Source organism: Stegastes partitus, unplaced genomic scaffold, assembly GCF_000690725.1.
Source record: "Stegastes partitus isolate 25-593 unplaced genomic scaffold, Stegastes_partitus-1.0.2 Scaffold798, whole genome shotgun sequence".
NCBI classification, from domain to species: Eukaryota; Metazoa; Chordata; class Actinopteri; family Pomacentridae; genus Stegastes; species Stegastes partitus.
Genome location: NW_007578529.1, coordinates 22,531 through 34,844, shown reverse-complemented (window position 1 = coordinate 34,844; position 12,314 = coordinate 22,531). Strand labels below are relative to the sequence as shown.

General features: G+C 44.7%; 1 protein-coding gene across 1 annotated transcript; it reads left to right on the top strand.

The window, feature by feature from the left end:
- The first annotated feature begins 9,020 nt into the window (after positions 1 to 9,020).
- Positions 9,021 to 11,532, top strand: LOC103364958 (forkhead box protein D2-like). Its single transcript, XM_008292261.1, has one exon. The coding sequence runs from the start codon at positions 9,305 to 9,307 to the stop codon at positions 10,265 to 10,267; it is 963 nt and encodes a 320-aa protein (XP_008290483.1). The 5' UTR covers positions 9,021 to 9,304; the 3' UTR covers positions 10,268 to 11,532.
- Positions 11,533 to 12,314: the final 782 nt, after the last annotated feature.

Sequence of the window (12,314 nt, the reverse complement as noted above, 5' to 3'; positions counted from 1 at the left end):
CTTCATTGAGTTTCTCTAAGTTTAAACACTGGTTGAGTTGATTGTAGGCATTTAAGTGCAGAAATATGACATATTTTACTGTTTTGCCAACAGTAGCACAGCTGCATTCACGCTTTGTGGGGCTACAGGTCACTAAAAAAAGACAATCAACACATCCACTGTGGAGGATTTCTTCCTTATGGATCCAACGAGTCCACCACTGTCTAAAATGCAGGAACCAGGAGTTCTGATGGTAAACCCGCCCTCTATAATGTGCAATAATGTAAAGCCTGACAGGCGTAGCAGCAGCTTTACTAACTGACGGGTTCACTGCCAAACCAGTTATACATCATGTCACATGATGTGTTAAGTGTTTAGATCAAAGTGACTGCAGTAATTGAAGCCTCTGCTGTTGAATCGGAGTGAAGAAATCCACCAGCGGAGCCGTTTCCTCTCCACCGTGCAGTTATTTACGCAAATCTTTCAGCGAGATGCCGTTAGACTCAACTGCACGAGCTCCATCTTACATCGTCCTTGTAATGCGTAACTCCTGCAGCGCTTCGGTGCAACACTCTACATCTAGATGTGTAGGAATGTAGCAGAGAGCAGGATGGAAAAACTACATCTAACCGCCATCCGTCATCCTCCCTGCTCCACGCGTTTCCAGAATAAACAGTTTCCTTCCAACAAAAACACGCGCTAAAGACGTTAGCCGGGGGAAAAAAACCCAGCGCAGTGGGCACATATGAAACAAATGTAGACGCGTCTCGATCCGTCCGCTCCCCACACCTGTGGTTCAGCGGCTGTTCTGCCGCTAAAGGATGTCGGAAAGGTCACGGGCCTGCAAAACATGTGGAAGCTGACGGCGAGGCCAGGTGGGTTTCGCCGATGGGAGGAATGCGTTTGTCAGCGTCGAACTTGTCCGGCGGGAATCGCTCCTGGAATGTGTCGACGTTCACAGCTGAAGGTGTCGGGGTCGGGTTGGCCGATTAGTCCGGCGTCATTCATCCTGCTGGTACGGGAGTCGACTGTGGAGATGAAGACGTGCTTTCAGAAGCAGAATTCAGGAAGTGTGTTGATTTTTAAACCTGGTAATTTTTAATTTCGCCCTTGTCTTAAAATCTAAATGGAGCCAAAGTATTTTAAATAACAAAGAAGTGACACTGCCTTCTGAGATGACACCAAAATATGATTTAAACGTCTCTGTCGATGGTGTTCCAAAAGAGGAATCGTGGTTCTTTACTGTAAAAGTGAACGGAACAAATTTTATGCACAAGTGAGCGTCTCCCCGTCAGACGGCTGTTGATGGATTGTGAAGGAGCACCTCAGTGTAGCAGCCCAGCCTGTAAATACCCACCTCAGGGCCCCCGGGGGGTCGTGACCTCCGGGTGCTCAGGGACCAGTTGCCGTTCGGGGCCCGTCTACTCACGAGAGAGCAGCGGGGTCAGCGTCATGTGACACCAAACCACTTGCCTCAGACGTCAGCGAAAAAATGTACTGTCGTCCCTTTTATGTCCGGCTCTGACAAGTGCTCGGTTTTTCCTCCTTCTCTTTCTCACAGCTGTTTGTTGAAACTGCACGCAGCACGTTTTTCTCTCCCAAAATTTCAGCCTGGTGTTTTTTGAGGATAACCCAGAACCAGGTGGTCCGTTCCCACCGGCCTCGGAGATTTCTCGCATCCAAAGCCTCATGAAAGCGGGCGTGCGGCTGCGGCCCTGTTGGGTGTGTTCACGCGCCGGGTTCTGGCGAATCGCTGCCCAAACTCTCTGCCATCTGCACGCCGACGAGCTGAGATCTTGTCTTTTCGTCCAAACAAACGAGCATTTTCCTGTGAAGTGCGTCTGTGTCACCTCTCAGACGAGCTGCAACGTGCCGCCGGCCGGGATGATGATGATGCTGGAAGATTAGCATCCCATCTGAGGAGAAAACAAGAAGTAAAAAAGCTGAAGCAGAACTCTGTCTTGCATTTACATCTGCTGCCAGTTTATCTCTCTCCATCAGCCTCCATGCAGGCAGGCCGGGGAAACCCACCAAACACCCTCCTGCGACTCCTCATTACACCCTAACATCTCGCCGGTCGCTCCAGCCAGCGCCCTGACCTCTGACGATCAGTCAACACGGTGCACGCTGAGCTTTAAAGCACAACATCTGCATTCCTTCCATCCTCAGGCCTCTCCTCGCAGCGGCTCGGGCCGAACACGACACTGCAGACAAACCGCTGCTGTCAGTCCCAATTGAGAGTAATGTTGGTGATATCAGCAGCAATGTGGTCCACAGGCGGTTCTGGCTCGGTGCTGTCGTCCTCTGAGTCAGAGAGAAGCTGCTCCGTCGGGTCAGTCTGATGCATTCTGACCAAAGCATCTCGCTGTGTCCAACACCTGACAGCGTCCCGGTGTCAGAGGGGACTACAGGTGATGATCCTCATGCAAATCCTGAACCGAGGCCTTGAGCTACACAAGTAAATACGTGTTCGGCGTCTCATGAGAGCCGGTTTTAAGGAGCTTGTGAGCCGATGTGTTTAAAAGTCTCCTTGGAAACCAGAAAGTCATTGTTGGCGTAAGAGCGCCCCCTGTTGGGAAAGTGAAGGAAGGTCGATCAGTGAAACCAAACAATCTCTTTCATCATTTAATGTCTTTTTTTTAAATCCAGAATTTTTATTCAGCATGTCGAGATGGATTTAGCTAAAGATATATATAAATTCTGTGTTTTCCTGACATGTTGCAGCCTGTAGTCATCCTAACTGTGACATTACTGATTCACATAACTCACTGTAGCGTTTATTTAGAGCACGTTTGTTAATTAGTGGAGCCGTTTAATTGTTTAGCTGAGGCACTGGAATAACCAAATCCTGTCTGTGGAGATTCTCAGTCATCCAGGTCATGGTTATTCTGGTGGATTAATCGTAGCAACTGCTTGAGTTCCTTGAAGACGTTCCAGCTCTCATCCAAGAGGCTTCATCAGCTCTGACTGACTAGTTGGGAGTTCCACATACTTATTAAAACCTGAGTTTTGGTTTCAGTTGGGGGTTTGTTGCTCAGGTGTTAATGGATCCTTCAGGACATCTGGAACTCCCAACTAGTCAGTCAGAGCTGATGAAGCCTCTTGGATGAGAGACGTCTTCAAGGAACTCAAGCAGTTGCTACGATTAATCTACCAGAATAACCAAATCCTGTCTGTGGAAATTCTCAGTCATCCAGGTTGTGGTTTTTCTCGTGGATTAATCGTAGCAACTGCTTGAGTTCCTTGAAGACGTTCCACCTCTCATCCAAGATGCTTCATCAGGTCTGACTGACTAGTTGGGAGTTCCAGAAAGAGACATTAACACCTGAGTTTTGGTTTCAGTCGGGGGTTTGTTGCTCAGGTGTTCATGGCTCCTTCAGGATATCAGTATCTGGAACTCCCAACTGGTCAGTCAGACCTGATGAAGCCTCTTGGATGAGAGGTGGAACGTCTTCAAGGAACTCAAGCAGTTGCTACGATTAGTCTACGAGAACAACCGAATCATGGTGTCTTGGTCGGGTTAGTTAGTAAGATGACTTGAGTTGGACATACCAGGAAACACACACCGAAATGGAAAATCTTTGTTTATTCCCTCTGATCATAAAATGTGTTATTGATTGTCTGTAGTCAATCAAATAATCTTATTAGGATGTTACGTCCCTGATTACACTCAGCAGAAGCTTTAGTCCTGACTTAGTTCTGTTTATTTAAATACAAAAGGCAGCTGACTAGTGTTAAAATCACATTAATGTCATAGCGTCGATAGAACACTGTATTATAACAAGATGAAGCCATTTGCTTCACCTACGAGTGGTTTTAATATAATTTAGCTGCTATGAGACGACATGTGTTGTGAATTATTATTTAAATTATATAAATACAGTTGAACTGCAATGACTTGCTTAGTTTAGGAGTCATGAATTCTGATCAGGCTGAATCGCTGGTCATTTTTTAATATCACTATTACATTACAATTAAATTTCATAATTTTAAAACAAGAAATTTCATGATGCAGTTTTATTTACTTCACTGCTTTATTCATTAGGAACAAAACATCCTAGCTGGCTATTTTCATCAATAGTCACTAAATTTGCACGTTTACTCGATTAGTTTTTACATGATGCTGACTTTGAGGGAAATATTTAAATTCATATCTTTATTAAAGCTGCATAAATTTATCAAATGCAAACCTGCACTAGAAATTTAAATACATCTGCATCAGTGTGAGTCTAAGTTTTACATTACCAGGTGCTGAGCAGGATGCATAGGGACATTTTTAGAGCTTTTTCACTGCTGCCTGCCCCAAAAACAAACAAAAAAAACTTTGTTAAAGTAGTGAGAATGAATCACAACACCTCTGATCAACTGGATATTGTTAAAACACTTCAGAAACGTGAGCAGAGTCGTGTGATAAAGTGAGTTCATCGTATCCTTTTAGGTACAAAACATCAAGCCAGCCATAATTACCTTGAAAGATATTAATTAAAGCCACTTTTACACAGAGTCTGGCGCAATATATGGAGTTGTCAGTTGTCCCTTTATAAGGTAAACCAAAATATAGAGGCTAGAATCCAGTTGCTGCTTTAAAAAAGTGACTTAAAGGTGGAGTCAGTGATTCCTCAGCTGTTTGTTCTGCGTCTGTAAATCGGAAACAAACACACAACACTGCTGCAGTGTGTCGTGTGCACGTTGGCACTCGATCACGTTTGTCCTCGTGAACATGACGGGGAGAATCTGACACATGCTAACTGACATGGTAACAAGCTAAACATCAGCAGCCCAGAACTACGGACTCCGTTTTTAACTGAACTTCCACCGGCAATCGAAGAACGTGCATCACCCGAGAGTTCCACGATTGTTTTAGTGTGATGGCAGCATCAAAAACAGAAACAGAAACCAAATATATTTATTGATAATTAAGGCCGAGGAAGCTAATATTAGATGTGTGCTCTCAAAATAGTCCAACATTTGCAACCTCTGTGCAGCAGTTTCAGTAAACATGACATTTATGAGTGAAATATTCTTCATGTTGTTATTTTGAATGAAAACAAAATGAAAAGTTCAACAGATGTCGACCACAAGCGACGAATGAATGCAGCTCATACAGAGAAAGCTCCTGGTGCTAAAAACTGATGCAATATGACTTCATAACATCTTATTGGCTGCAGTCTATCAGACAGGATGTCAGAAACTTGGCTTATTGTGACAACAATTAGGTTTTGTTGTCACACTTTCTTTGAACACCACAGAAGAAGAGCACATTCTCCATTAATGTGTTTGACCTAAATGGTCCACGTCTTCACCAACATATGATCTAATTGTTATTATTAAATCTAAAATAAATAATCATTCCTTCCTCCACCAGGTTTGATCAAATTAGACTTCAGCTCAGGTAGTGGAATGATTGGTTCAAAGTCTTCTTCAGTTTTGAAAACGTGAAACAAATTGAATTTAGGTAGCTGAACTTTGAAAAAAGAAGTTCAATAAAATTAAGATATTTTGTTATAGTCATGATGAGTGAGGCTGCGCTCCGTCCATCCATCCATTTAATCCCTCTTATCCTGGGTTCGGTTGGGTGGTAGCAGCTAAGCAGATCATTCCAGACGTCCCTCTCCTTGTTCCCAGGCCAGATGAGATGTGGAATCCCTCCAGAAAGTTCTGGGTCTACCAACTCGGTCTCCTCCTAGTTGCCAGAAAAACCTCCATCAGATTCCTAAACCACCTGAGCTGGTTCCCTTTAACTTGAAGCAGCATCAACTCCTGTCACTGTCTGAGCTCCTCACCTGAGCTCCACAGAGGGAACCACAGTATCAATATATTCTGTCTCTACTCAGATTCTGTCTCGACCACAGGTGACTGAAACATCTAGAACTTCCAGCTGGGCTCCGTCCTTACCGGGACAGTTTGGTGAAACAACCTGCATTAGTGCTGACGCTGCAGCGAACCGTCCGTCCCGTAGTTTATGAGCGTTCGTGAACAAAATACAGAGATACTTAAACTTGTTCGCTCGAGGCCGCAAATCACCCCCAACCCAGGGGGAGCGATCTGCTGGTTTCTGGCAGAGAGCTGCCGCCTCAGACTTGGAGGTGCTGACTTTAGGCGCTGGGCTGCATCCAGTGACTGTGTTGGATTAGTAAGCGACCGCTGAATACCATGAAAACTGTGATTTTAATTTAACACACAGCAAGTTTCCGTCCTGGATGTTTTCTTCAAACTACAACAAAAGAAGAATCTTCAGATTGAAAACTCTTGAGTTGAGCATTATTCAAATTCACATCACAAGAGTTCCTCCCACCGAGCTCCTCTTCGCACCACAAGATGTCGCCACGCAGCAGGGAGCGCCGCGTCGGGTCGTCCCCTGTGATTGATGGGATCTGAAGATGTGTCATCCCTCGTAAATGGATCCAGACAAACAACAGTAATGAGCGGAGCGGAGAGACACGAGCACAATGGGGATGATGAGCTGCAGAGAGCCGGCGCGCTGCATCACTTTCTCCTGCTCCGGAGCCGTTTGTCAGCTCATAAATACTGTGTTAATGACCAGTTCGGCTCGTGAAATTTACACTTTGCATCCTCCCCTGCACCGTGTGTGTGTGTGTGTGTGTGTGTGTGTGTGTGTGTGTGTGTTTGTGCGTCTGCGCGCGTTTGTGCGCGTCTGGCTCAGCACCTCTGACTTTTTACTTCATGCAGTTATGATTCATGATACCTTAAATTACACGTTCTATTAATGTCCGCTGCCCTGCCAAGAGTTTTAAGGGAATCAAGATGAGAGAGAGAAAGAGGGAGAGAGGGGGCATTGTGCGAAAACAACCTCCGCTCTTTGAAGCTGTTTCAACCTCTCCCAATGAAAAACACGCTCTGGAGTGCGCTTTTTTTCCTTCTTCTTCTTCTCTTTTTTTTTTTCTTTATCACTCCCAGAATCACGGAGGCCTCGGAGTTTTCACAGAGATAAGAAAACATTTTAACTGAAGTAGCCCCCGTTACAGCTTCATCTAACCCGGTTCCTGACCTGCACGTATGAAGCGCTCATTTATCCACAATGATCCTCCGGCGAGATCCCCCCACAGGCCGAGCCGGTTCCTGCCAAATGATGTTATTACTGCGAGTCCTTGGTGGCTGCTCGCTTTTCCCACTTACTCATCTGAGCAAATAAGATCCGTACAATGGCCGGTTTTGTTAGATAGACGGTTTGTTTTTTTGTTCAAATGTGCGCGTAATGGATAAAAAAAAAAAAAAAAAAGAAAGCATTGTTGATTTCTTGAGCGGTTCCACATTTTGCTGTTTTATTAAAAAAAGAAAAGAAGAAAAAAAAAGCCCCACAGAGTGAGCCCGAAATTTAATGTTGCGTAGCTTAAATGATGGCATGGTTCCTATAAAAATCACCAGAAATAAAAGAGAGAGAGAGAAAAAAACTGCAGGTCGTATTTTGTAAATTGCGCACAGGACACTTTGGCACATCTGTCCCGTCCATCACTGGTCCCCAACAAATGACTCCAGCGCGTAAAAAAAAAAAACAGTTTGGGAAGCTTAGATCCTCGGTGCCATACCTTCAGTTTTTCTGGTGATTTGACGCTCCTGCTCTCGCCTTATTGAAACCACACAACGCGCGCGGACCTGTTTCCAATCTGAAGACATGCGTGATGAATTTGGGAAATCATCTGCAGCTTTGCTGGTACCATATAGCCCACCCAGTCCGGACCCATGCAGTCCCCCCTCTGCCCCGAGGTATCAATACGATTAGAGGCAGGAAATGTGGGAATCCCCAACAAAGGGCTCCATCATTAAACACAAACAACCAGAGGCCTCCCAACAATACCAAAAGCGCCCTCCTCTCCTCGCTTCTCTTTCATGTCCGCGCAAGTGAAAATCTATTACTTTCATCCCAATATCAGCGTCCTGCTCTGGGTTGCCCATTATTAAAGCAGATAATCTGACGGGGTTATGCCGGACTTTGATAGGTTTGTGCTCAAATGGAGAACAGAGGGTGTAAAGTTTCTGCCACAGGTTATGCAGACTGCAGATCAAATATTATTTCTTTCTCCATTTCACACATGGTGATATTTATCAACGTGTCTCTTGGAGAAGTTTGACTTAAAAAAAAAGGCCCAGAGTCTCCTCTTATCACTTCTTTCCAGTGAGGACATCAAGCACAGCAGGCAACAAATTATTATTTTCACAGCAGCACAAAATCAGTCATTCCAGTTTTATCCTGTGTTGCGCGTCTGAAAACGTGTAATTGTGAGTCAAGTGTGCGCAGAGAGTGCGGCTGCGGGAGTCTTCGAGGAGGATTAAGACTTAAGTCTCTGCCTCACGTAGAGAAGTGTTTTGGGATTTTCCCCCCTCGCTCTGTCAACTCAGGATGGTGATCTGATTGTCCCCAAAGCGTCAGGCAGCATCTTCCAACATCAACTGTGTGTTTTAATTTTATTTTATAACCAGCTTCTGTCAGCGCTGCACATTTACGTGACCTCCTCTGTGTTTGCTGCTTCATAAAGAGATTCTCCTGCTTTACGGCTGATGTAAAACAGAAAGAGAGTTATTTCAATAAATGATTGATTTTATATCATTTTCTTTAGATTTTAATTTAGGATTGATTACAAGAGCTTGAAAAAAGTGAACATCGCTGGTAAATAAAAAATATTAACGATAAGTTTTGGCTCAGGAAAAACTGCACAAACGTCGCTGAGCGCATATTTCAAAAATGATTGTGAAATGATTTTGACGCAAACTAACCTCTTGGTACTTTTTTAAATTCGTAATTTTACAACCTTTTTAACGCCACTTGGAAATGAACCCTCTGAGAGAACCGGGTTGGCCCCCCCCTCCCAATAGTCGGTTCTGATTTTCGTGAATGGACCTCTGATGTCCGCGTCGACCTGGCACTGATGCTGCTGATGAGAGTGCGCCGTGTGGTTGAGGCCTTCTCGCTATGGCACCCTTTGCGACGTTTTCATTGGTCAGGATCCTTTTCCTCGTGCCTCACCGTGACATCACATCCACCCGAGCCGCAGGAAAGCAACAGAGATTACAGATGATGCTGGACATCTCCGAGGGCGCACGCACTTTTACGCTTTACGCACGATCACTCGCCGACCGCTGTTTGCGCCTAAAGGCACCAAAATAAAGGATATCCGCGCTGATGCTTTGCGGTTTGGAGAGTTTGCGTTGTGAGAAGTAGAAGCAGGACTGCGCTCGGAGTTTTACTTTTTTTGTGTGTGAATGGAGATGGGCCGTGCGTAAAGATCTGTTCGTCGCGTTTAACAGAAGAGCTGTCAGTGTCCCACCTGTTGCCAGGTGGTGTTGGCTTCACCCGCGGACATCTACTATGACATTAGGTTTGGAAATCATGGAGGATATTGTTATCGACGTGGTGGGGGAAGGACTTAAAGACAGCGGAGAGGAGCAGCTCTTACCTTTGGATGAGTCGCGGAGCGAGCAGGAGACGGAGACTTCCAGCAGCCAGAGCAAAGAGCGGGACACGTACAGCCCCGGACCGACGTGTCCTCCTGCTAAAAGCAAAGGTCCCGCGTCCGTGAAGCCTCCGTACTCGTACATCGCTCTGATAACGATGGCCATACTGCAGAGCCCCAAGAAACGGCTCACTCTCAGCGAGATCTGTGACTTTATCAGCCACCGCTTCGTCTATTACCGGGAGAAGTTCCCCGCCTGGCAGAACTCCATCCGACACAATCTGTCGCTTAATGACTGTTTTGTAAAGATGCCCAGAGAGCCTGGAAACCCCGGGAAGGGCAACTACTGGACGCTGGATCCCAACTCCTCCGATATGTTTGAGAACGGGAGCTTCTTGCGGCGGAGGAAGCGCTTCAAGCGGCAGCATTTTCGCTTCGACCCGCTGAAGGAGCAGCACCTGGAGCCCAGCGGGCTGCACGGCTTCCCGCACGCCGCCTACGGGCTCGGCACGGCGGCTCTGCAGCTGCCCAGCCTGGAGATTTACCCCTACCTCCATCACCACGCGCCCTCGCCGTGCGGCCCGGCCACCATCCCACCTGTCAGCAGCATCCTACCGGCTCTGTCCAGCTTCTTCTCCCGCAGCGCACTCACAGCCAAAGCTTTCCTCCAGTCGCAGCCGGGCATGGACGCCTTCTCCCCGGCCCAGTGCACCGCGTACTCCTCTCCCCTGACCTCCAGCGCTGCCTACGCCTCCCCTGCGCTCTTCCACCCGGCGGCGTCTCCGCACTTCCTCAGTTTACACCAGGAGTACCAGAAACTACAGACTCAGCGTGGCACCGCGGAGCTCGCCAAACGCATCCACACCAACAATGAATAATCAGAAAGAAAGCGGACTTTGAACTCGTGTTTTCTCAGGTAACAGAGACATTTTAACCAGAAGCTCCCAGCAGTGACAAATGGATCTGTTTTTAAAGAATGTTGTAGATACAGGAACTCTCCCTCTTTCCCCTTTTTTATGGCAAAAAAACAAAACAAACAAAAAAAAAACTTCCAACAGACGCCTTTTTTATTTGATCCTGAATTATCATCTTTTGTTTTAATATTTAAATGACGAGTTTCCTTTACTTTTTTTCTGGAAAGAAATAAAACTGAATATTTAAACCCTGCCTTATTTGTATTTGACACAGATCCATGTGGGGATGTGAAGCTTTTTGATCAGTTTATGGACGATCAAGAAAATACCGTAAATACTGTTAAAGCTGCAGAAAGTCTTTGTTTTTCTTTTTTTTTTTTTTTTTTTTTTTGTCAGATGCTAGCTTGTGTTCCATTTTCACTTCTGGATTTCTGTGCTGAATTAATATGAGGCCTCAACAAACCCCACAATAGTGCCAAAAATAATCTTCATTCACGTGTTCACACGTGTTGGATTGATGCTGAACTATGAAAGAAGCAGCCAAAGATTTGTTTTGTTTTTTTAAATGGCGAAGACTAAACTGCCTCTGAGGCCTGCAGTAGCTCCCTGGAACGATGAGCTCCTCTGCTGCGTAAAATATCTGATAAAATAAAAACCAAAGCAAAGATTACACTTAAAAAAAAATTAGATTCTCGTAATTTGGAGTCACTAAAATGTTTTCTCAGTTGTTTGAAACCGTTTTTAGAAACGAAAAAAGGTGACTAGAAAAAGCAACATTATGCATCACGCTGGAAAAGTCGTGGAGGTCAGAATCAGTGTTGGTTGGTTGACGCGTAAAATAATGTGTTAGAAAATAACGCAGGATGCATATGAAGGGGGTTCCATTATCGGACATTTAAGGGGGTCGTTTAGCTCTTAATGCAAAAGCTTTTTAAGTGTGTGTGTGTGTGTGTGTGTGTGTGTGATAAAGTGTGTGTGTGTGTGTGTGTGTGTGTGTGTGTGTGTGTGTGTTTCATAGCTATAACCCAGAAAATACATACATGCCTATAATTGCCTTATTTCGCAGCAGGGCCACACGCAAACATCTTGTTCCCGCGAGGAAATCTGTCCCACACATTTTCACGTCAAAATAATCACGCAGCCGCAGAAAAGGCCTCCTTTAAAAAAAAATAAAAAATCCATTAATTCATTTTATTATAGATGAGGTTCAGTTTAAAATATGTTGGTTAATTCCTGTGATGTTTTTTTTATTTGGAGGCAGAAGAAACCAAAAATAAAATCCTAAAAAGTTGAGCTCCACATAATGATTTTATTTTAAAGGTAATTTATATAAATAGCAGCTAAATAAAAATAAATGTTGTAGAAGAAATCCTCCAACACAAAGGCCTCAGGATGTATAAAAGCAAATATCTGCTGCTTATAAATTATCATTTTATTTAAATTTCCAAGCCCCTCTCTACAACTTATATTTAAAATCTGAATCTAAAAATCAAACATAATCTAAATTCATAGTAAAATTCAAACACACACAGAATAAAAACAAATCAGCAAATAAATATCTTTCTGCCTCTTCAGAGCATCACATTTATTCCTCCTTTCTTTCTCGCTTAAATCCACGCGGCGCTGCTCTCTACTGAGAATGACAGTAGTAAAATAATTCTAGCTCTCGGAGCATGGAAGTATTTATTTAATTCTATTCTGGGTCTGGTTTAGATGGATTACCACGCTGGAGCTCTTGGACGGGGCTGATGGATCACACCGCACGCTCTAGTCCTTCAGCAGGCTTTGGCACCCAGTGAGGGACTGAGACAAATAAAAAGATTGTTACCTGATGGGCTTTGCTGTGAAGCACTTCTGAATGAAGAGCTCGCCGAGTGTCTTGCCCCCTTTTCTTTTTTTTCTTCTTCTTTGCTTCATTCAAGGAAAATTTTTTTACACACTCAGCCCAGTTTTGTATGCTGGAATTTAATTCAATTTGTAGTGAGGTTTCCCCTTTTCTTTTCTTTTTTTG

Bases quoted from the DNA above. Each gene is read 5' to 3' on its own strand.
- LOC103364958 (XM_008292261.1), top strand. From the start codon at position 9,305: ATGACATTAGGTTTGGAAATCATGGAGGATATTGTTATCGACGTGGTG.